The 26,496-nt window shown below is 43.4% G+C and overlaps 1 protein-coding gene across 1 annotated transcript in view; it reads right to left on the bottom strand.

Annotated features, from left to right (window-relative positions):
• Positions 1–25,519, bottom strand: part of LOC124798145 (cytochrome P450 6k1-like) — a 104,044-nt gene extending 78,525 nt beyond the window's left edge. Inside the window, exons 1-2 of the mRNA XM_047261424.1 lie at positions 25,474–25,519; positions 8,252–8,497 (exon numbers count right to left, since the gene is read on the bottom strand). Coding sequence (XP_047117380.1) covers positions 8,252–8,471 — 220 coding nt within the window. The 5' untranslated portion in view covers positions 8,472–8,497; positions 25,474–25,519. The remainder of the gene's footprint in view (positions 1–8,251; positions 8,498–25,473) is intronic.
• Positions 25,520–26,496: the final 977 nt, after the last annotated feature.

Here is a 26,496-nt window from a genome sequence, read left to right as displayed (position 1 = left end):
AGTGCTCCCCTCATTCTTATGCATCTGTGTCATTAACTGTTGGGGAATGTATATACACTCATGCTCATAAATTAAAGATAATTGCCTCGCGGGATTAACCGAGTGGTCTAGGGCGCTGCAGTCCTGGACTGTGCGGCTGGTCCCGGTGGAGGTTCGAGTCCTCCCTCAGGCATAGGTGTGTGTGTTTGTCCTTAGGATGCTTTAGGTTAAGTAGTGTGTAAGCTTAGGGACTGATGACCTTAGCAGTTAAGTCCCATAACATTTCACACACATTTGAATTTTTGAAAGATAATTGCAGAATGTGGTGCTACACAACGTGGCACTACACAAAACTGGCGCTAATATTATAGTCACATACGGAACACACACGGCACAGGTCTGTAAGTCCACGGTATTGGTGATGAGTTGAGAAAACCGTCTCGAAACACATGTGCTACAAAACGCCACTGTTTCCTGCACATGTACCCCAACATCAATATGGGATGTGATCACCTTGCTCACGGACAAAGGCCGCACAACGGGTTGGTATACTCTGCATCAAGTGGTCGAGCAGCTGCCTCCCATTCTTGCACCAGTGCCTGTCGGAGCTCCTGAAGTGACCTAGGGGTTTGAAGACGTGCAGCGATACGTCGACCGAGAGCATCCCAGATGTGCTCGATGGTGTTTAGGTCTGGAGAACAGGCAGGCCACTCCATTCGCCTGATATCTTCTTTTTATAGGTGCTTCTCCACGATGGCAGCTCGGTGGGGCCGTGTGGTATCACCCATCAGGAGGAAGTTGGGACCCACTGCACCCCTGACAAGGCGGACATACTGGTGCAAAATGACGTCCCGATACACCTGACCTCTTACAGTTCCTCTGTCAAAGACATGCAGGGGTGTACGTGCACCAGTCACAATCCCACCCCACACCATCAAACCACGACCTTCATACAGGTCTCTTTCAAGGACGTTAAGGGGTTGGTATCTGGTTCCTGGTTCATGCCAGATAAAAACCCGGAAAGAGTCACTGTTCAGACTATGCCTGGACTCGTCCATGACCACTTTTCCAATGACCATGTACTGTGTTCTTGACACCAGGCTTTACGGGCTCTCCTGTGACCAGGGGTCAGTGGAATGTACCTTGCAGGTCTCCGGGCGAATAAACCATGTCTGTTCAGTCGTATGCAGACTGTGTCTGGAGACAACTGTTCCAGTGGCTGGGGTAAGGTTCCGAGCAATGCTACCTGCAGTACTCCGTGGCCGTCAGCGGACACTGATGGTGTGATATCGCCCTTCTTATGGTGTTGTACACTGTGGACGTCCTGTACTGTAGCGCCTGGACATTTTTCCTGTCTGCTGGAATCGTTGCCATAATCTTGAGATCACACTTTGTGGTACACGGAGGGCCTGTGCTACTACCTGCTTTGTTTGACCAGCCTCCAGTCGCCCTAGTATTCTACCCCTCATGACGTCATCAATATGTGTTCTTTGAGCCATTTTCAACAAACAGCCATCATTAGAACGTCTGAAAACGTCTGCACACTTACTCAGTGCACCGTACTCTGACATGCACCAACACACCTCTGCGTATGTGGACTGCTGCCAGGGCCACCGTGAGTCGACCGCAGGTCAAATGCATACTCCGAGGTGATTTAAACCCGCAAACCGCCCACCAGAGTGTTCTTTCACCATTTGTCAGCATTATCCTTAATTTATGAGCCTGAGTGTAGAATAAATGCCATGTGGGAGATCAGTTTGGACTCCAAAGAAATGTCGAAACACGCGAGGCAATACTGACCCTACTACTCCTCATAAAACATGTATTATGGAAGGGAAAACCTACGTTTGTAACATTTCTACATTAAGAGATAGCTTTTGACACTGTTGACTGGAATACTCTCTTTCAAATTCTAAAGGTGGCAGGGGTGAAACACAGGGAGCGAAAGGCTATTTACAATTTGTACAGAAACCAGATGGCAGCTATAAAAGTCGATGGGCACGAAAGGGAAGCAGTGATTGAGAAGGGAGTGAGGCAGGGTTGTAGCCTATCTCCAGTATTATTCAATCTGTATACTGAGCAAGCAGTAAAAGGAAACAAAAGAAAAATTTATAGTAGGAATTATGGCCCAGAGGAAGAAATAAAAATTTGAGGTTTGCCAATGACATTGTAATTCTGTCAGACACGGCAAACGACTTGGAAGAGCTCTTGAACGGAATGGACAGTGTCTTGAAAGAAGGATATAAGGTGAACATCAACAAAAGCAAAACAAGGATAATGGAATGTAGTTGAATTAAATAAGGTGATTCTGAGGAAAGTGGGTTAATAAACTAGACACTTAAAGTGGTAAACGAGTTTTGCTATTTGCGAAGCAAAGTAACTGATGTTGATCAGAGTAAGGAGGATATAAAATGTAGACTGGCAATGGCAAGAAAAGCGTTTCTGAAGAAGAGAAATTTGTTAACCTCGAGTATACAGTTGTCAGGAAGTCATTTTTGAAAGTTTTTGTACGGAGTGTAGCCATGTATGGAAGTGAAACATGGATGATAAACAGTTTAGACAAGAAGTGAATACAAGGTTTTGAAATGTGGTGCTACAGAAGAATGATGAAGATTACATGGATAAATCACGTAGCTAATGTGGAGGTAGCGAATAGAATTGTAGAGAAGAGAAATTTGTGATACAACCTGACTGGAATACGGGATCGGTTGGTAGCGCACATTCTGAGGTATCAAGGGCTCACCAGTATAGTACAGAGGGAAGCATGTGGGGTAAAAATCGTAGAGGAAGACCAGGAGATGAATACAATAAGCAGCTGCAGAAGGATGTAGGTTGCAGTAATTGTTCGGAGGTGAGGAGGCTTGCACAGGATAAAGTAGCATGGAGAGCTGCATCAAACCATTCGTTTGGCTGAAGACTACAACAGCAAATGTCATCTCTTTTATGTGTCAGTAGAAGTGCCGGCGAGAGGGTTAGACTCTTTGAAACAGCTTGGTGTAGGTCAGGGCTCCAGCAGCCACTCCCCTATATGGGCCCTCATTTCCATGTAATCGACAAGAAAGAATTTCGGAATTTTTGTTACTGTCACGAGCAGTGGTCGTCAAACTATATTGCCCCAGAGCCAATGCTGAGGTTGTGGGACGCAGTGGCGGAAACATATGGCGGCCCGCGGTTCCCCCCCCCCCCCCCCCCCCCCGCACGCCACCCTTGGGGGGTCACCACATTGCCACCCGCTCCGCCCCCGCCAGTCAGCCCGCACGCTATTAGTTCGTTTCTTTCGTCAGTCGACCCGACTGAATCGAGTAATCGAGTAGTTTTACTTTCCTTCCTATAGCACGCGCGACCGTGTCATTTTATTTTATATTTTACATACCTACGAGAAAAGTCGCGGCCATTCTAGTGATCTCGATACGTTATTCTGTCTGGCATTTGTTCGAGAAAAGTCGCGAATATTCTACTGCTTTCTTTTACAGACAACCTTCGATATGTAGCGTTATAAATACGAACTATTCGCCGAATAGGAAGCTAGTTTACATTCAGAAGCAGAAATATTAAGACTGAAAATGATAAAGTAAAAAGTCCTAGTTGTAGCAAGTGCGCGTGCGAAGATTAGTCAAGAGTGAGAGTGATCAGTTGATTGTGAAGTATTAATAACAGTAATTCATATTAATTTCTCAGTAAAAATATTGTTACGAGACTTCTAATAATATTTTTACTGATAACGTAACAATAGTTTCCCATACCCAGCTCGTAATTATAACTTTTTATATCATAAGATGGCATTGTCTTGTATATGTGTGTAATTAGTTTAAATAAAACTTTCTTAAACTTTACATGTGACCTGATTATTTTTTATTACTTTAAAAGTGAAGCTAGCTCAAGATATTTTTAACGCCCCTCCTTGAGGTTCTTCTGTATCCGCCACTGGTGGGATGACACTTACGACTGCACGTGTATCGATCTTATTATTAATTGGTAACCTACACAAGTTAGTGCATTATGAGCCCACCAGTAGACCAGGGTGCGATAAGTTGGCCGCTAGCCCTCAAATACTGATCGGTAAAAGTCGGCACCATTCGAAACATTTCGTGTCGACTCTTCTCTGTTCCCGATTGCTGCCACCCTCGACAGCATGATTGCCTGACAAAGTGGAGCTGTGTTGTCTGTGTGAAAGGATGTTTAATTGGCTACTTACATTTAAATGTGTTCTTTAGTATAATATACAAACGTTTCCTAAATATTTTAAATGTCATGTTTCTTCTACTTACTGTTTTGTAATTCAACAGGCTTAATTTAATTTCGAATTCGTTGCTACAAATATCAACCGCATTTGAGGACAGCCGTCTCTATAATGTATATTCATGAGTTCGTGGTACTTCTGCGTCAGAAGTTACACCGTAGCAGCTGATCGGTACGAGTAGCGCACGCCCCTGAGTTGCCAGTCCTGGCAGACAAAACAATAGGACGACATTCTCCCTTGTCACACCCGCGCGGCTTTCCCCTCTGCCACTGAGGTAAGTTGCCAGATTCACGAACGTCAATTACAATTAAGCACATCTTAAAATATTACTGTATCCGTAAATATTTTTGTTTGTTACTGAGCTGGAAAACTACCCTCTTAACCTTAAATGGCGTATGTGGATTTAGCTGGTAGTTGCTGGATGTACATTGTTATAAAATATGACAGAGAACAGCGGGTCGCAAGGATTCGGGCTGCAGAATCACAGCACTGCTCTAGAACACTGAAAAACCATTGTTGCCAAAATGGCATCGCTGATAGCGCTATAGCCAACTGTGTCGTATGCCGAAGGCTGTGGGTTCGAATTTTGTCATGTGCATTCCAGTTTTTTAAAACCTTAATGAATCCACTACAAGTTATTATTTTTATTCAATTAACTGATTTAAATATATTTCTTTTTATTTCTAATCCTTCACTGCATCATTTCAGTCACATTAAATTTCTTATTTGCTCCAATTTTTTTTTTTTTTGCTTTTATGCTTTTTATCATTTGGAAACTTTGTCAAATCGATTTTAAATATATTGATCTATCTATTGTAATATTTAAGAGTATCGAAATACCGATCTGTTCGTCAAAAAACAATACAAAATAATCTAGTTAATGTATGCTGACTGTGAAATGGTGTCAAAAATTAATAGTCGTTACAAGATGAACTTTTTTGAATGGTTATTGTCAGAGAAAAATTTAAAAAGTAGATTCTTTCGCACCTTGGACAAAATATTGCGAACGTTAACTATATGAAAGAATGTTTTATAAATGAAACTAAATTCAAATAACGTGAGTCATAGAATTACGATTGCCCTAATACAGAGGAAAATATAAAACAACGAAACGGAAGAAATTAAATCGAAATAAATACATGAAGTAATAAAAATGACATGAAAAAAAATTCCAAACGAAAAGAGAATAAAATGAAGTAAAAAGTGAGAGCAAGTGAAAGATTAAAATTATCTAGAAAATGATTATAAATGAGAAACATTATATTTAAGCCAATTATGTCAATGAAAATAATGATTGAAGACGTTTTGATAAAGACGTAAAACCGAGAATATACGTTGCACCCAACAGGATTCCAAGCCACAAAGTTCAACATACCAGTCAGTTAACTTAATTGCCAGCAAACGTGTTGTGATAAACTCACTATTTTGAATGCTCTTGTCAGTATAGCGTCCCTTTCCATATATTTGACATGAACAATATAAATAACGACAAAAGAACTATACATACGTAATGTTGTGTGAACTTTAATGCCTAATTGTGATACAGAAAAAGTGACGAAATAACTTTAAAGACAATTTATCGATTCTGATAATAGAAAAAAGACATTATTCTCCGTGATATGAGATCATATGTGTAAACTAAAGAACTGAACACTATAATCTTTGTTACATTATAAAATGACTGGAAGCCAATGTACTTAGTTGTCTTCTGATGTTTTCTTGTGTCTTGGGTATTTTTTGACTGCATAAGGTACGATTGTATTGCGATAGCTTTTGTCTTGCTTTCGTTCAATTACTAGAACATAATTGATGTGTAAAAGAGTTACGAAAATATAATAAGCTAATCTGGAGTACAGAGTAATCATTTAAGGAACCCACGCCACATTTGTTATAACGCAAGAGTTTGTGTAGCATTTTTTGCAGCTGCTCCGGAGCTAGCCGCGACCATCTTTGACTGAGAAAGTTGGCCGCAATTACGCGGTGCATTTAAACTTGTTATTTCCACAGGAAATAGGACGAAGCCGGAGCAGAAGAACTTATTTAAAAATACTATCAAAACTAATTAGCATCAAATCACAAGATTTATTTTATCATAAAGTGACTATTTTCAGTGATACAATTTACTATAGGTCAGGTGCCTCTTTGCATAAATTTTATTACGCTAACGCATCTGATATTATTTGTAGGGAGCCTGGCGCTCGTTTACAATCAGAATTTAAAGTTTAATTTGGCAACCAGCAAATATAATATTGCTTATTTGTAATTGTTTCTTACGAGGCTTTATGAAAGATAGCTTTATGAAATTTAACTTCACGAACTTAATAGAATCCTCATATATCTTATAGCAGAAAGAGACATAACATCAGTCACAAGGAATTCAGGCATTATTTATGTCGATTATTCTCAAGTGACGGCCTACTTTCTGCGTGGCTACAGCGTGTGGTACATGCGACCCTACATCTACATCTACATCTACATCTACATGATTACTCTGCAATTCACATTTAAGTGCTTGGCAGAGGGTGCATCGAACCACAATCATACTATCTCCCTACCATTCCACTCCCGAACAGCGCGCGGGAAAAACGAACACCTAAACCTTTCTGTTCGAGCTCTGATTTCTCTTATTTTATTTTGATGATCATTCGTACCTATATAGGTTGGGCTCAACAAAATATTTTCGCATTCGGAAGAGAAAGTTGGTGACGGAAATTTCGTAAATAGATCTCGCCGCGACGAAAAAGTCTTTGTTTTAATGACATCCATCCCAACTCGCGTATCATATTTGCCACACTCTCTCCCCTATTACGTGATAATACAAAACGAGCTGCCCTTTTTTACACCCTTTCGATGTTCTCCGTCAATCCCACCTGTTAAGGATCCCACACCGCGAAGCAATATTCTAACAGAGGACGAACGAGTGTAGTGTAAGCTGTCTCTTTAGTGGACTTGTTGCATCTTCTAAGCGCCCTGCCAATGAAACGCAACCTTTGGCTCGCCTTCCCCATAATATTATTGTTGTGGATTGGCAAGACAGCCAACCCACTGTGAGAGGAAGCCGAAAGGCACGCGTTTTAGCTCACGCAGACTGGCGTGAGGTCTGGAACAGGTCAAAGAAATGAGACTAACAAAAAACGTACGTAGCTGCTGGAATACTTAACTTTAATCCATAATTGGTGAACATCGCTCTTGACGGTACATGTTTTACAGCATCAATAGTAACTGGTAATGGCGCCTTGCTAGGTCGTAGCAAATGACGTAGCTGAAGGCTATGCTAACTATCGTCTCGGCAAATTAGAGCGTATTTTGTCAGTGAACCATCGCTAGCAAAGTCGGCTGTACAACTGGGGCGAGTGCTAGGAAGTCTCTCTAGATCTGCCGTGTGGCGGCGCTCGGTCTGCAATCATTGATAGTGGCGACACGCGGGTCCGACGTATACTAACGGACTGCGGCCGATTTAAAGGCTACCACCTAGCAAGTGTGGTGTCTGGCAGTGACACTACAATTATCTATGTGGTCTTTCCAACTGAAGTTGTTCGCAATTTTTACACCCAGGTACTTAGTTGAATTGACAGCCTTGAGACTTGTACTATTTATCGAGTAATCGAATACCAACGGATTTCTTTTGAAACTCATGTAGATCACCTCACACTTTTCGTTATTTAGCGTCAACTGCCACCTGCCACACCTTACAGCAATATTTTCTAAATCGCTTTGCAACTGATACTGGTCTTCGGATGACCTTACTAGGCGGTAAATTAGAGAACCTATACCAGAACGGGTGGTTTCAAAACGAAGAGCCTACCTCTCCTTGTCAGTTGAACCCCTGATAAAAATGCTGATCTAGCGTTAAGCGTATCTGTCGAGCCCACGGTATGAAGTGATACAAGAGAGCAGCGAGATTAAAGCACGCATTGGATAGTTTTAAGGTCAGTGTTATTCACCGTAGGTAACAGCTACCGCTACAACACATTGGAAACCGTACAGTGGATGACGAATTTTCATTCTTTCAGGGTGTTCGCAGGGCCTCACCTGGTGCCATATTGTAAATGTCCTGCAGGAAGAGGCCGAGGGACTTTTGGCCCATGGCGACGGGTCGAAAGTTGCCGAAGGGCACCTCCGGCTCCACGTAGGGCGCGCCCTTGCGCTGCCAATGCCGCTGGCAGCGGGACATCCAGGCGTAGAGCGCCAGTGCCGCAGCTGACACCACCACCACCAGCTCCGCCAACCACGAGTCCAGCAGCACGGCCATCGCTCAGCTCTCACAACACGACTCAACTGGAAAGACAATAAAATTATACTGGTAAATACACGAAGCCTGCTTTCTGGTGCAGCAAAACTTACTTTACACTAGCTGTATGACCACGCGCACACATACACATACGTCACTGTCTGATTCTGCACTGTTTTACACCGTGCGACTCCACAGGGGACGTTAAATTTTGTGTGTCATACACAGCCCTGAGGAATCATCTTTAGCCCTGAGACACTCTGGCAACATCACTGGCTCATTGCTGTGCTCATTCTTGTGACCTGGTTGACGAACTGAACAACATACACTCCGTCTTCAGGACACAAGTGGCCTACCGGGACCATCCGACCGCCGTGTCATCCTCAGTGGAGGATGCGGATAGGAAGGGCGTGGGGTCAGCACACCGCGCTCCCGACCGTTATGATGGTATTCTTAACCGAAGCCGCTACTAATCGGTCGAATAGCTCCTCAATTGCCTTCACGAGGCTCAGTGTACCCCGAAAAATGGCAACAGCGCATGGCGGACTGGATGGTCACCCATCCAAGTGCCGACCACGCCCGACAGCGCTTAACTTCGGTGATCTCACGGGAACCGATGTATCCACTGCGGCAAGGCCGTTGCGAACAACATACACACATCAAAAAATGTTTTGCATCACCTCGGTTCCGAGAGTTCCGGAACCTGTACAGAAAATTCGAATAGAGATCAACATAAACATCATTTCTGCCCTTTTTATTGCTCATGAAAATCACACATTGCATGTTGTACCACCATACAGCGAGAACTTCAGTGGTAGTGGTTTAGATTTCTGTACACACCGGTACCTCTAATACCCAGTAGCAGGTCCTCCTGCATTGATGCATGCCTGTATTCATCCACAACTTCATCAAGGCTGTGTTGGTCCAGATTGTCCCACTCCTCAATGGCGATTTGGCGTACATCTCTCAGAGTTGTTGGTGGGACACGTCGTCCATAAACAGCCCTTTTCAATCTATCTCAGGCATTTTATAAAAGACATCATATTTACGCCAGTGACTGTAGCACTTTCTTTATTTCACGATTGCAATTTCGGCCTTAGGCTGTTATGAAGTGCAGATTTTTGTGGCTTTACGTCATGCCAACTGCCAACTTAAAATGAGCTGACACATTTATGTATCGTGTGAGCTCATTTTAAGTTGACATGATGTAAAGCCACAAAAATCTGCACTTGATAATGGCCTAAGGCCGAAATTGCAGTCGTGAAATAAAGAAAGCGTTACAGTCACTGGCGTAAATATGATGTCTTTTATAAAGTTCTACATGACTGTGAATACCAGATATTAATATCCCAGGCATGTTCGATAGGGTTCATGTCTGGAGAACATGCTGACCACTCTAGTCGAGCGATGTCGTTATCCTGAAAGAAGTCATTCACAAGATGTGCACGATGGGGGCGCGAATTGTCGTCAATGAAGACGAATGCCTCGCTAAGATCCTGCCGATATGGTTACCCTATCGGTCGGAGGATGGCATTCACGTAGCGTACAGCCATTATGGCACCTGCCATGACCACCAGCGGCATACGTCGGCCCCCCATAATGCCACCCCAAAACAGCAGGGAACCTGCACCTCGCTGCACTCGCTGGACGGTGTGTCTAAGGCGATCAGCCTGACTGGGTTGCCTCCAAACACGTGTTCGACGATTGTCTGGTTGAAGGCATATGCGACACTCATCGGTGAAGAGAACGTGATGCCAATCCTGAGCGGTCCATTCGGCATGGTTGTTGGGCCCATCTGTACCGCGCTGCATGGTATCGTGGTTGCAAAGATGGACTTCGCCGTGGACGTCGGGAGTGAAGTTGCGCCTCATGCAGCCTATTGAGTCGTAACACGACGTCATGTGGCTGCACGAAAAGCATTATTCAACATGGTGGCGTTGCTGTTAGGGTTCCTCCGCGCCATAATCCGTAGGTAGCGGTCATCCACTGAAGTAGTAGCCCTTAGTTGGCCTGAGCGAGGCATGTCATCGACAGTTCCTGTCTCTCTGTATCTTCTCCTTGTCCGATCAACATCGCTTAGACGCCTGGACACTTCCCTTCTTGGGATCCCTTACTGGCACAAAGTAACAATGCGGACGCGATCGAACCATCTAGGCATGATTGAACTACAGACAACACGAGCCGTGTACCTCCTTCCTAGTGGAATGACTGGAACTGATCGGCTGTCTGACCCCCTCCGTCTAATAGGCGCTGCTCGTGCATTGTTGTTTACATCTTTAGGCGGGTTTAGCGACATCTCTGAACAGTCAAAGGGATTGTGTCTGTGATACAATATCCACAGTCAACGTCTATCTCCAGGAGGTCTGGGAACCTGGGTGATGCAACACTTTTTTTGATGTGTGTAGATACGAGCCAGATTGCGCTTCTCAGTTTTAAAGTATTTCAAGTTAATTAAATATAGGAAAGAAATACCGTCGGTTCGTTTTCGTATATTTTTATATGTCATGCCTTCTACCACCCCGAAGCGGTTATTTATCCCTTTGGCAGGCCCATTTTTTATAGCAACTCAGCAAAGATAATTTTTTGGTATCCTATTAGAAATGTGATCAACTGACTATATTTATTTTGCGATAATTTTATTTTTGTGATTTAGGACCAAAAACTATGGTAGTACATATATCACCACGGCACCATTGTGAGGTATTAAGATAGGTGATAAATGAATTTCCCACTTATCTTTTGCGAGCTGTTATGTGTTGCCATTACACGTAAAAAATAATGGACAATGTATGAGCTGATTCAGGTCACAATAATGTATATTGCAGAAGTGAAGCAATGTGTTCGGACAACATTAGTGATCCGGGCGACAAACAGGAACTTAGTCTTGTAGCAGTTTTAATACATCTGGTGCAGTGTACTACTACAAAAAAGTAACGGATCAAATTGGCAAGATTTTAAATAAACATAACGCTCGACCGATTTTCAGGCCAGCTAAGAAAATAGGCCAAGCACTTCGTTCCGTTAAGGATAAACGTGCCCCTCTGTCTGCAAGTGGTGTATACAAGATTCACTGTACATGTGGTATGGTCTACATTGGAACTACAAAGAGAAGTGCGAATACACGGTTGAAGGAACATAAAAGTCTTTGCCGACTAGGGAAAACGGACAAGTCAGCCGTGCGGGACATGCTCTTCAGTCGGGTAATCACGTAGTGAAGTTTTCGGAAATGTACGATGACGAACCATTATCCACGCCTATGTAGAGAAGCCATCGAAATATATTAACATGGGGATAATTTTAACAGAAAAGAAGAATCTATGAAACACAGCGATATATGGACAGTGGCGCTACAGAATCGATGAGAAATTTTTATCTTTGACGTACTATGATCGATAGGTATACTTTATCTTTGACAAGGTTTATCTCTACTATCACGTGAAATCCAGTCCACGCCCACTTTCCACGGTATTTAGGCCGTTCCTCGGCGTCCGGCTCGTCAGTCGGCAAGACTCAGCATAACCAGGAGCACCTCCGAAGATGTCCAGCGTAGCTTTGGACGAAACGTCAGGGATAGAAGAGTTCCATGGACCACGGCCATACAACCCGGAAGAAATCTCAGCAGCTGTAGCATCCGGTCGTGAAAGCCTTCACTGTATGATTATCTGCGCTTGTATGGGACCTGTGGTAGCAATCGAAGACAAGTTGACATCTGTCAACCACCTACATCCCTTCATGCTTGATGTCTTCCCCAACGGCGATGTTATGGTTCAGCAGTTAATTGTCCGTGTCTCGCAGCCAGAACCGTACTACGGTGGTTTGAGAAGCATTATAGTGAACTCATGTTGATGAAACCCATTTGGGTCATTATAGGGCGCCATCACCGCGTACGAAAATCAACGGCCCGTTATTTACACGAATTACATGATCCGTGCGTAAACATCTAATGCCACATGCCCCCACGAACCTATCAACAAACTGCCGGAGCCACAGAATCAGTGATGCACTTCGTTCCAAAAACGGACAAAAAAGCTATTAGGCAGGTGGTCATAATGTTTTGACTCATCAGTGTACACTAATGTGTGTCGCAAGCAGCCGACGAAACCCTAGTCGACAGAGTTATCTGCTTGCCCTGTGTAATAAAAAAACTGAGTCAGGGATCAGCGATCACCTTGAACGAGTGTCATGTGACGTCCGCCCAGATCAAACGCAACGAACGGTACCGAGCAAAGTGAAAAAAAAGAAAAAATAAGATGGAGGACTATGGATCGAATCTCGCTACGGCTACTGTTCTTTTTTCTTCGTTTCGAAGTAATTCTAATAAAAGGTTTATTATGGTTGTGCAGATTACCAGTATGTAAGGTATCATTTATTGTTAACATAATCTTCACCCAGAAAATTCGGGTTTTTCTGTAACATTTTGAAAGTAGTTTACCATTATGACCGTATTCCTGCAGGTACTTTTCAACCCACGATGAGTCGATTTTCCCAATACAGTACAAGTACGGTACGACTCACCGTATGAGCCCATTCTCCCGATAATCCTGCAGTTATTTTTCACCTGCCAGAAACTACTGCAAGTACACAAACAAATTTCAGTTGGTGGAGGGAGAAAGGGAACAGCGTTTAAAAACACGAAGAATACTTCATTCTTACCCCGAGGTAGTTACAGGTCAACGCTCCAGGATGTCTGATTTTACGATTAAATGTACTGATGTGCCTGGTACTTTGACAGCAAGAAAACGTGAACCACACTGGAAACCGAATCGCTTTTACAATGAAGTTTCAAAAGTACTATCTTCTCCAAAACGATCTCATCGTTTCGAAACCTTCTGCAATAACAACACAAGAATACGTGAACATTGGAGAAGAAGTATTTCGCAGAATTTTTCAAATGCTAGCGAAGAAATAACTCACGGTACAAGACGAACTAATTGCCCACCATGACATCAATGAAGGCGTGTTTGAAGAATCTGAAGAAGTCGCTTCATCTTCATCAGACGATTACGTGGCCGAAGAGAAGCAGCCATTACGTTTCGCAGTAATGCGAGGCTAGGGTCGACAATGTAGCGAGAGAGCATTTAGGATGGAGTTTGGCCACTCTTCGTATAAGGGAAGCTTCACACCTCAAAAGCACAAGAGGTTTAACGAGATGGGAACAATATGTAAAACATGGTGGAACAAGGATGAACAACTTAAAACAATTGATTCGTGGACCCATGATCGTTTAATACAAGCTCAAGAATGTAATCATCAGGTGCCGAAGAGAAGCCTGCAGCAATAATGAGCTCTTGCTGCTGCTAGACCGTTTTCTCATTTAAATTTCGAAGCTTCTTACTCTTGGTTAGTGCTCTTCAAACGAAGACATCGCATTCGTCGGAGAAAAATCACGAGATTTGTATCCGAAAGAGAAACTTTTTCACTGCAGCAAGTCGTTGATGCAGCAGCATATTTCCGATGCAGAATTAAGTCCTCATACGCAAATACGGCAAGGATTTTGTTATTAACACTGATCAAACAGGTATTACACATAAAACTATCTGATTTATTCACATCAATTGTGATAGTAATTTTTGTAGACCATACGATGCTAGTTTGCGAATCTTTGTTCTAGGGTGCCAGTATCAAACAACTTATGACCGAACTTTCGCTGAAAGCGCAACAATGGTGCTTTTTTGTGCCGCGAAACGATAGGCACAAGACGACATTCGAACTCTGCACAAATGCTGTCACCTTATCTGGGAAATTACTATTAACGGTCTTCGTTTGCTTGCAAGAGACCACTGGCGCGTTTGGGCAAAGGGAAAGACGTTACGATAACTTCTTCAAAATCCGGCAAACTCACAGTAGTTCTCTAAAGGAAACTTGTGATTGACATCTTGAAGTCATAAGTGAGAGAAGAACAATTCCTTTTGCTCCTCGATTCATGGTGAGGGCAAACGAAACCGGTTTTGTACGACGAAATTTTTGGAAATAGAGAGGGTTTGCCAACGTGCCGCATTAAACAAATTCCTCCAAAATGTACTCCTTTGATGCAGCCCTGCGACGTTTATTTTTACTGGCAAGCGAAAAACATTATAAAGTGACTACAAAATTGCTCGTACATCATCAAACACTGTAGAGAGGTAGCTCCAAGAGAATACTGCATAAAAATTCAATGAATCGTACACCATCAGTTGTCTGCTCCAATATTCGATGATATGATCAGATATGCGTGGTTCGCCACGAAACTGCGTGATGACCGTATGAAGGTAAACCAAGTTCGTTTTGCAGTAAAAATATCGACAAAAAACATGGTCATGTAAAAACTCGGCGTTCACTACGCGTGCTCTGTGCTGTACCACAGAACAATTGTTTTACATGTTTCTATGATCAGAATTATCCTGATTCGCGCAGTGCTCCACACGTGTCACAAATGTAAGTACAATAACGTCAATAAAAAGACTAGACTGGTTTCATTCAAAATGGTCGTGTATTCTTTTTTTATTTCCAATGTCCTTACAAAAATATTTTGTTTTCCTGTTTCTCAGGATAAATATTATGCAAATCATAAAGGACTCATTAAATACTGACAATCTGGACAGTCATAAAAAATCTATTGTTAGGTTTACGTTGGAATAAAAAAATTACCAGCAGCGAGATTCGACCCAGAGACCTTCCGCTTATAAAGCTAAGCATTTAATCACTCGGCAACCACACAATGATATACATACACAAATGCCTAAAACTTTCGAACACAATTTCCCCGAGAATGTTTGAGAGTTGCGCCTTCCTCTTTAGGTAAGTATTCACCTCAGATTCATTATCCGGTCATGCCAAAGTATTGATATTTGATCTGCATTTAACCCGTGTTAGTACCCAACAAACATAACAGTTTCCTGTCTTTGTGCACTTGTGTTTAACTTTAAGTCTACAGGGACTTGTAATAAATAGGGCTTTATTGAGATCATTGTTTCATTCAGTAGTTTCACCAACCCCATATTTTTATCAGCTTGCGAGTTACAGCACCCACGTTTCAAATATGCTAGGGAAACGCCTTTTTAATAAATTCATCAAGTTACCTGTTGCACAACATACGTAATTTGATTTACGTGATTGTATAGAGGGCAGTCTGTTTATCGGAAAGGTCACCTGTACAGGAGTTTCTTACATCCACAGGGGTATGTCGACGGCTCAGCCGTAAACTCTTGCACAACTTCTCATCCTCTCCCTTTCTTTAGAAGTGGTAGCGAAATATTACGTGCACAGTGTTTTTAGGCAAATAAGTCAAATGCTTAAATAAATAATGATATATAAACAAAATTTTGTAGCAATTTCTTCAGTTGTCACTAACTTTACTGAGGTCACTCGCTTTTCGCCTCCATTCTGACCCATATTAGAATGAGGTAGTTCTCACCCTCACACTGTTTTTTTCAACATAGGCGGCACACGCACAATCGGTGTGTGTGTGTGTGTGTGTGTTAAGTTTCACATTTCTTAAATCCCTGGATCGATGGGATTCGCTCACGATGGAAACTGGCCATCTGCCCTACCGTCATGTATCATTAAGTACGAATGGCTCTTTGCAGCAATTGTACCAGGCGAACAGCGCAAGTTTCGTTTCTGCTCGTTTATTACATGTTCGCTGCTGGCAGCCCGAACAACGTGTAACGGCAGTCGGTTAAACTCAATATCTTGGCAGTTTAAGGAGTGGAGTGTCCCCCATATGCAGACATTATGGAGTCAATATTTATGGTGGCTTATGGTCACTTAGGTCAGATCCTCACTGAATGCCAAACGCCGAACATTGCGAAAAAATAGACATAACGAAATGAAACGGACCTATATCATTTCTAAATACCTCTTGCACAAACTATTTTTAATGACGCAGAGGCAGTATAGCGTGCATCTTTCCACATATTGCAGGCTTCTATCAAGTACACCCTGTCTCATTAGTGATAATGAGCACCTGTCCTCATTTAACATGCTACCATGATCTTTAACTTATTTTCCAATTTTACAATTTCATCGGGGTTAATTTGTGCTCAACTGAATTTTTATGGCTTTTATGTTTTGCATTACATGACTTTTATCTTCCATTAAGAAACTTTTAAAAAGTTAGCTCCAGAACTACAGGGTGCGGCACTTAAGTCCGGACAAATAAAATTTTTTAAAGCAAATTTATTAAAAGAAAATGCAAATGAAAATGAAAATCCTTTTACTTATAAATAGTGGTATCTTTCAAGAGCAACATTACTCGATGTAGCCCCCTTCAGCCGCATTTACCGCCTCCAATCTTGTCCTGAAGCGATCGCACGCACTCTTTAAAACAGCGCTGTCCATATTCGCGAATACTGCTTCGATAGTGGTGCGTAGACATGCGACATTAGGGTGCCTCGTCTTATTGGTAACACTTTCGACTACGTTCCAAACATAGTAGTAGACGGATTCAAATACGGGCTATTCGGGGGCCAGAACTCCTTTGTCCAGAACATGTCAGAGTTATCTGAGAGCCAGTTTTGGACTGAATAACTCGTATGAGGTCCTCCTCTGCCATCCGACGCATTGTTCACTCGCTGACGTTCAATACTGACACCAGTTTCCTCAGCGTTTGCTCCGGTCCTCCGAAATCAGAGTCTGAGCCTTTTCGATGGCTGCCGCTGTTCGTGACACGCGTTTCCCCGAATGAGGTTTCCCTCTCTGGGTTAGCGGAACGTTCCCCAGACTTCTCCGAAGCATTATACTTGGCCACAATAACGTACTAACAGTTGATCTCGGGCAACCGAAGAATCGAACTATTTCAGTGTGCGAACGTCCAGCGCGAAGACTTTCAACAATCGCGGCGCTTCAGTTGTACTCCGCAGTTGTCCGTAACATCTCGGCCATTTTGTGGTTCTGACTATTTATTAGATGTCAGTGGCTTTCAAGAACGCCAAGCGCGACATCCAGCGGAACTACTATACAGTGGGGAATACAAATTGAAATTTGTCCGGATTTAAGCGCCGCGCTCTGTATATCGTACTGCAACCCAAACAACTACAGTATTTGAAACTACTATCTGAACTACAGTATTTTCTCCAGAACTTCCTTTCAAAATCTTTTATATAGTTGTGTTTTTATTTATCGCTTTCCAGATGTTAATAGCGAACTTCGCTGCGAAATTCTGTGTCGGTGAGCTCATGCAAATACAAGGCAAGCATTATTAAATGTTACCTTTCTTTTAAAATACAGCTTTCGGTGTAACATTCTATTTTACGTAACACTGAACATGTTTCACAGTATTCATATAGGACAGGGACATCATGATTTGATTGGAAGCGAATACACATCGGAGAACCCAGAACTTTAATGAGTTCAGCTGTTCTCGTCTTAGTGCTGAGTCCTCCTTGCACGAGTTTATCTGCAGCCGAAAACGGGAGGTTTTGTTCTCAATAGTAGCAACTTGACTCCTAGGAGAATGTCCATACGGCGACTGCAGCCGCGTTAGTCGCTTGGAGATAAGTCGGCTGGAGACTGTAGTAGTGAATCACGACGCAATTTGTGTGTTCCATCGTCAATACGATGATGCGAGGGTTACAGTTAACTGTCAGTGGTGCATCGGAGATATCACTATCGAATTGATAACATTTTGGTTTTCAGATTATCAGCAGTCCTGCTACTTAAAGGCATTTTAAGAAGTTGGTTACAAGCTTGAAGACAATTGATTTTGATAAAAGAAGGGACCATATCCCGAATGTTTCCTGGAACCCCTTATAGGCCAAGTTTTCTCTTGCATTCACCATCTGACTTTCGCGGTGCCGCCAGTCAGTGTATTAGACTGCGAGTGTGACGTAATAAGGCGTGAATCAGCAAGTCCATAGTCCGACTTAGCTGCACTTCGTCTTTTCTTGTTTTGCACTTGTCTTGCCCCTGAAAGTAGTGGCGCGCAGTAAAAACACAGATGACGCGCGAGGTCATGGCCTTCTGTTGACTAGCTTCCTCTGTCGACCTCTGCCGAGACCAGCCACAGGGCAGTTGCGAAGAGAAGTTGTCAACTGCTGCCATCTTACGGGGGGCCTGAGAGAATATTTCTGCAGCTTTTATCAAACAGTGCGTCGTCTGTATGGTGGTGTTATCAATGTCTGTCAGGTCATTAACATAAAACACGAGCAACACACGTCACTGAGGCACACCTGAATTAACTTCTACTTGTGCCAATGACTCTGTGCATGATACGGTACAGGAAACAGTAGGAAAGACAGGAATACGAAATAATGGCCAGGGAACAATCTGAAATGGGAGAATTAATTGCGACTGTACTGTAACTGAAATGGATTGTGTAGGATATGATATGTGACAAATAAATTATAAGTGGACCAATAAGTTCTTTCATTGCTTCGCTGTAGTTAATTCAGCTGAGAACTTACGTGTTAGACCGTGTACATCGCTGGTGTCGTCCAGTATCTGAACATAATTATTACTCTAGAGCCGGGATTAAGCTCTTGAAGACTAACCCATTGAAGACGGAGAGTGAAGTGAGACTGGACCAGCTTGCCGTAGAAAAATGGCCGTGTTGTTTCCAAGGCAACCATCTGGACAACAGCCTGTAGGGAAAACATAGGAAACAACTTTCGATGGCAAAAGGGGCATTCGACCCTCTGTTTCCAGGGCTCTCTCTTTATTGCTCCGCCTCGCACTCCACACCAGGGAGAGGAACAGACACGTGGACGAACATAGTGATAGGGCAACGACCGATTGGCTATTCAGTTCTCACTTTGGTCATTCTCTTTTTTCAGTCGAATGAAACGAATGAAATTAGTCCCTAGGTCATGCCAGCTCACTCACCGTGTTTGAGTGGTTTCGTTTAAAGTGAGACATTAACGAATGGTGCAACTCTCTTACTGTTGCGGCAATTGTTAAGTGCTTTCAGTCAGACTCCAGATAGGAGTGCTTTCACTTACATGCTTGTTAGACTTTATCGGTTACACATGAACCATGACTAGTGTTACACACTTGTTTAGACACACATAACGTATCTTATTTCAGGGAGAGGTGAAGAAAAATATATTTCTAAAAATCATTTCAAAAATTTGTGTCTTTTTTTATTTAAATACGAATTTTTCGTACTCCTAACATGAAATGTAGATTTCTGATTGGTTTTAAAAATTTAGTGACTGATGCTACACTGTAAATTTACGTTGAAAATAATGACCAATTACATACTTGTCTTAAACTACCTGTTCCCGTTTATGCGTTGCTGCAGGGCAGTGTGGTTAAAGGGAAAATAAAAAAAAAAACAAGGAACAACTTTTTAATAAATATAGGAGTTGGATATATGATGTCCTTCTGGCCCTTGTCACTGCCCGTCACTTTCTCCCTTCTCTTTGTTCATCTCCTCCTCCTTCTCCCCCCCCCCCCCCCCTCTCTGCCCGTCTTCTCTTTCCCCCCATCTCTTCTCGGTGAAGAACTTACGGAGATTTAAATGGTTCAAGTGGCTCTGAGCACTATGGGACTCAACTGCTGAGGTCATTAGTCCCCTAGAACTTAGAACTAGTTAAACCTAACTAACCTAAGGACATCACAAACATCCATGCCCGAGGCAGGATTCGAACCTGCGACCGTAGCGGTCTTGCGGTTCCAGACTGCAGCGCCTTTAACCGCACGGCCACTTCGGCCGGCTACGGAGATTTAAGATTCTGAACAAACGAACATTTACATTTTTATTTATATAGATTTGTTGAAGTTGTGTCTCTTTATTCGCACTGGTATGTACTAATCACCGATTATTCTTTCTTCGTAAATGCGGAGGTGACATGAACAGAAAGTACGTGGGATACGACTTCCTGTTTCTTAACTTAATCATCTGCTGTTTACACATATGCAGCCACCTGTCGAAAGCCATTTTCGTGATAATCGCCTACAGGCTGGAAACTAAGAGCGTTATAAGCGCCAAGTCTGACATTTGTCAGGAGAATGAAAAAAAAAAGCAATGTTTTTCTTTGTTTCCGTAACAGATTTGTATCTAAAAACTGAGAACCTATTCTGATGCCACAGAATTATGCTGCTCACCCATCACCGCGAAAAATAATGTGATAAATTAGAAAATAAATACTTTGTCAAGGAAGTTCTAACTACCACACCAGGAAGCTGACTTGTTCTAAGTGCCAACAAAAAAGTTTTTACGAGCTGAATCGTGCAAAGAGAAAAAGCAGGAACGATCCACCGTTAACAGTGTTGTTTATTTTCACAAAAATCGCCGTTACCGGTTTCGAATCGACGGTTCCGTCTCCGCACGGCTGATCGTGTTGCTACAATGAGGCCACCTAAGTCGTGGGATACTTCCTAACAATGTGTCGGGCCTTCTTTTGCTCACCGTAGTGCGGCAACTCGACGTGGTATGAACTCAAAGAGTCATTGCAAGTCCATCGCAGAAGTATTGATCCACGATGCTTCTATAAGATTTTGTGCACGAACTGACCTCTCGATTATGTCCCACAAACGATTGATGAATTCATGTCGGGCGATCTGGGTGGCCAGTTTATTCACTCGAATTCTCCAGAAATTTCTTCAAACCAATCGCGAACAACTGTTGCCGGAGACGTTGGCGCACTGTCATCCATCAAAATTCCATCGTTGTTTGGGAACACGAAGTCCATGAATCGCTGCAAACGGTCTCCAAGTAGCCGAACATAACATTTTCAGTCGGTGACGGGTCAGTTGTACCGGAGGACCCGGTCCATTCCCTGTAAAGCCCTCACCATTATGGAGCCATCGGCAGCTTGGACAGTGCCTTGTTGACAACTTGCGCCCACGGTTTCGTGGAGTCTGCGCCATCCTCTAACCCCACCATCAGCTCTTACCAACTGAAATCGGGACTCACCTGACTAGGTCACTGTTTTCCAGTCCTTCAGGATCCAACGGTGTAGTCACGAACCCAGGAGAGGTGGTGCAGGCGACATCGCGTTGTTAGCCAAGGCACTCGTCTGCTACCATAGCCCATTAAGGCCAGCCGCGCTGTTCCAACGATACGTTCATCGTACTTTACACATTGATTTCTATGGTCATTTCACACAATATTGGTTGGTTGTTAGCACTACGCAAACGCCACTGCTCTCGGCTGTTAAGTGAAGGCCGTCGGCCACTGCATTGTACATGGAGGAGGAGGAGGATATTAGTGTTTAACGTCCCGTCGACAACGAGGTCATTAGAGACGGAGCGCAAGCTCGGGTGAGGGAAGGATGGGGAAGGAAATCGGCCGTGGCCTTTCAAAGGAACCATCCCGGCATTTGCCTGAAGCGATTTAGGGAAATCACGGAAAACCTAAATCAGGATGGCCGGAGACGGGATTGAACCGTCGTCCTCCCGAATGCGAGTCCAGTGTGCTAACCACTGCGCCACCTCGCTCGGTTGCATTGTACAGGGTGACAGTTATTGAACTATATGAAAAAAACGTAAATTATTTACAAACTACTTTATTCAACATGTAAACGTCACTACAGATATCCGGATTTAGGTTATGTTCGATATGCCTGCCATCACTGGCGATGACGTGGCACACACGAATAGCTAAATTCTCCATGACTCGCTCAAGTGTCGCAACATCGATGCCGTCGATGACCTCCTCAGTGGCTGCTTTCAGCTCAGCGATGGTTTTGGGGTTATTGGTGTACACCTCGTCTTTAATATAGCCCCACAAAAAGGAGTCGCATGTGTCCAGATTCGAAAAACAGGGCGGCCAAGTTCTATGCCAGTGGCCTAAGGGTACCCCAGAGCCGGAATGCGATCTGCAAAGTGCTCCTCCAGAACATCAAACACTCTCCTGCTTTGATGGGGTCGAGCCACATCTAGTCAAAATCAGTCACTTTGGATAATGGGGATCAAATAATCTTCCAAAACATTCACATACCGTTCGGTAGTCGCCGTGCCACCAAGGAACATCGCACAGATTATTCCGTGACTGGACATTACAGCCATGCAGGATTAGCCGAGCGGTCTGAGGCGCTGCAGTCATTGACTGTGCGGCTGGTCCCGGCGGAGATTCGAGTCCTCCCTCGGGCATGGGTGTGTGTATTTGTCCTTAGGATAATTTAGGTAAAGCAGTGTGTAAGCTTAGGGACTGATGACCTTGGCAGTTAAGTCCCATAAGTTTTCACACACATTTGAATATTTGAACTGGACATTGCACACCAAACATTTAGCCGTTAAGGGTGAACCGACTTCTCGATCTCGAAATGCGTATTCTCAATCCTCCAAATGCGCCATTTTGCTTGTTCACGAACCTATCCAAATGAAAGTGGGCTTCGTCGCTAAATCAAACCGTACAGCGCATACCAGTTCCCATCATGCCCTACAGCCAACCGTGCTGTTTCAACGTCCTAACGCAAACCATTCAGAAATGACGACGATTTTGTTTCATGCACTTCAATAATTGCCTCCCTGTAAGTGGTGAGAGGTAACCCCTGAAATTTGCTGTTCTCGGCACACACTTGACACTGTCGATGTCGAAATACTGAATTCCTTTAAGATTTCCGAAATGGAATATCCCATGCATCTAGCTCCAACTGCTATTCCGCGTTCAAAGTCTGTTAATTCCCGTCGTGCGGTCATCATCACGTCGGAAACCTTTTCGCATGGCCGGCCGGTGTGGCCGTGCGGTTCTAACCGCGTCAGTTTGGAACCGCGTGACCGCTACGGTTGCAGGTTCGAATCCTGCCTCGGGCATGGATGTGTGTGATGTCCTTAGGTTAGTTAGGTTTAAGTAGTTCTAAGTTCTAGAGGACTGATGACCTCAGTAGTTAAGTCCCATAGTGCTCAGAGCCATTTGAACCATTTTTCGCATGAATCACCTGAGTACGAACGACAGCTCCATCCGTTCACTGCCCTTTTATACCTTGTGTACGCGATACTACTGCTATCTGTAGACTGATGACCTCAGATGTTAAGTCCTATAGTGCTCAGAGCCATTTGAAGCATTTGCTATCTGTACATATGCATATCGCTATGCAATGACTTTTATAACGTCACTATATTACATTCGGTGGTGTTTACATTGCTTGTTGGATGCTTTCTTTTGCAACAACTAATACAAAGAGCAAAAATGATACTATAAACGTGAATAGCCGTTTGAAGATGAACCTGTCGCCTCGAAACCGGTAACAGTGCTATTTGCGTAAATAACCAGCGTTATTAACAATGACTGCTTGTTGTTTTTTCTCTGCATGAATCGGTGGTCTGAAAAAACCTGTTTTTGACGAAATAGCGGGAAGAATGTTTTTGTTCCAAATGCCATTAATACTGAGGCACTACGTTTTATTTGTGATAATGCAAGTACAGAAATACAGCTTTAGGTTCCTGACTGGCAGAACTGCAGTCAACAAAAAGCAATTCTCATATCTTTTAAAGTCTGGAGATCCGGAGGGAAGCATAGCTCGGGATGTTTAAAAGACTTCGTCCATGGTTCGGTACCTTGATCAAGTGTAAGGCAGTGCATGACAGTACCGAGATCGCAACAGCACTGAAAATGTGTTTTGTGAGAAAGTGACATTTAGAACGTTTTCCATCTTCACTTGTAATGAGACGTTAATTTTCTTCGATTAACGTAGTTCCAGAATATGAGTAAGCCACGCAGACACTGCATATCGCTTTGAATTTATCTTACGGATGTCTTTTTATGCAACCATATCATTTTCCTCTTTCTCCCGCCACTGAGCGTTTCGGCATTTTGGTCCTGATACATATTTCGCAGTTCAGTAAATGCACTATTAATGAAGCTGACGAAAACGTGGAGTAAATAGTACGTACTGTTGTTGTTGTTGTCGTGTGACTAGGGCCTCCCGTCGGGTAGACCGATCGCCGGGTGCAAGTCTTTCGGTTTGACGCCACTTCGGCCACTTGCGCGTCGATGGGGATGAAATGATGATGATTAGGACAACACGACACCCAGTCCCTGAGCGGAGAAAATCTCCGACCCAGACAGGAATCGAGCCCCGGCCCTTAGGATTGACATTCTGTCGCGCTGGCCACTCAGCTACCGGGGGCGGACACTAAAAATCTTTATTCATAAAGATTATCGGTTTCACCAATTCTCTATTGCCATCTTCAGATCTGGAGACAATGGGACCGAAAATGATTGGATACAACAACTAACATTACAACGCACATAATTATATCCAAGAGTTGCAGTACATGGGATAACGACATACCTATGTTTACATCATTACACAGTCTTCTCCTTTAATGATTGGATACAACAACTAACATTACAAGGTACATAATTATATCCAAGAGTTGCAGTACATGGGATAGCGACATACCTACGTTTACATTATTACACAGTCTTCTCCTTCAGTACAGTAAGTCGTGCTGAATGTACGTCCATATTGGTATCGTGAGCTACACTAGAAGTGAGCTTGTCACTTTTAAAATAGTACCTGTGTACACACATTTTATTGCGCCGATCACACGTGCTCACATTCATCACCACATTACAGTTGACAGATCCGAGGGTAAACATTGTTACTGACTTGTAAGCACATCAGATGGCGCCGTGGTAGTACGGATCGGTATTATCGTCTCACATTGGACTAAGGCATGGGTGTACTGTTCCATATAATTACATATGCTGTAGTTTAACAAGACTACTTTCATTCAGAAGAATGAACTGATAGCTCAGTCTGCTAAAACACTAGAGGATGGTTTCAGCTGAAAGGACGAATACACGGTTAAACCGATGGAAAGAATAGACTGATTTCACTTGAAAGCAAAGAGTGAATAATTGAGTGAATGTGTAAAACTATAACAGTGGAAATTACTCGTCAATATGTAAATGTGAATACTATTACTTCAGATCATGCTGCTTTTAAATGTCTGTGAAATGTAAAAAGGCTCAGGTGCACGGACTTATTTCGATTCGGTAGCTCCCAGTGACTGGTTTCACTTCAGAGAAATGGGAAAATCATATGTCGATCGATGCTTAGAATTACAAAGGAGGGAAACGGTGGTTCTGACTCGGCTGCTGGCATCAGCAGGCGAGTCCTATAGGAGAGGCGACTGTCTGTGTTTCACTCACCTGCCGCTGTGTGTCCCTCGCGGATGCCGCCGCCTGCACTGACTGCCACGTGACCGCCCGAGCTTCGCTCTTTATATACAGCGGCCCACAGCCAGCGTGGCCCTGTCAACGCCTGCCCATTCCCCCCCCCCCCCCCTTCCCCTCTCTCCACTCCCCCGCCGGCCTCCACCACTAATCACCGCTGTCAGCGATCAACTCCATGTCTCCGCGACGCGACGAACCACACACGGAGGTCAGCCTTACATTCTTCGCCACTCTCTGCAGCCAACTCCGCCTTGTTTTTGATACCTGGCAATTTGTCCTGTCACGGTCGCCGTATGTGATCTGTCTTTTGGAAGGCATAATTGCCCCAGAAAGTAGTATCAAATACAAGGTAATATTGAAACTAGCGTACACAATGTACGCATCCAATACTTTCGTTCGGCTATGGTTCATCAGTAGATGAATTACGTACTCTGCAGCCTGCCTTGAGTGAGACCCCACCCCTCCCCACCCACACCCTATTGCAAGCCTTTCTGTTGGATTACATTATGGGAACTGAGATCCTCCTGTTATGCAAACAGCTGGTTTTTACACTCGTAAATGCCCTGACACATTTCAGCATCTTAGTCCTGGCACTTTTATTCAGTTCTTAGCTTGTCATCTGCAACTAAATGCTTTTATTGAGAGTTAGATTCGTCAGTTAACAAATCATTTTAACTATAAACGTACTTTTGCTGTGCGAAATAGTTCACGAGTTTCTTTTATGATTGCTTACATTATTCACGGAGTATCCGTCCTCACGTGCATGATCCTCTCTTGTGAAAATGCACACAGAAAGACGATACAGATTTTTATGGAACTCCATTCGCAAGCTACATTTCTGCATTCCACGACACATAGTTAATTTTGCTGCTGTTTGTCTAGTCTTCTTACCTTCACTTGTTTCTGTAATATCCTGGCGCCAACTTTGTTTGCTTCCTCTCTCCTTCTCTCTCTCTCTCTCTCTCTCTCTGCCTGTGTGTGTGTGTGTGTGTGTGTGTG

This window comes from Schistocerca piceifrons, chromosome 5, assembly GCF_021461385.2.
Source record: "Schistocerca piceifrons isolate TAMUIC-IGC-003096 chromosome 5, iqSchPice1.1, whole genome shotgun sequence".
Lineage (NCBI taxonomy): Eukaryota > Metazoa > Arthropoda > Insecta > Orthoptera > Acrididae > Schistocerca > Schistocerca piceifrons.
This window is presented reverse-complemented; position numbering and strand designations above follow the sequence as displayed.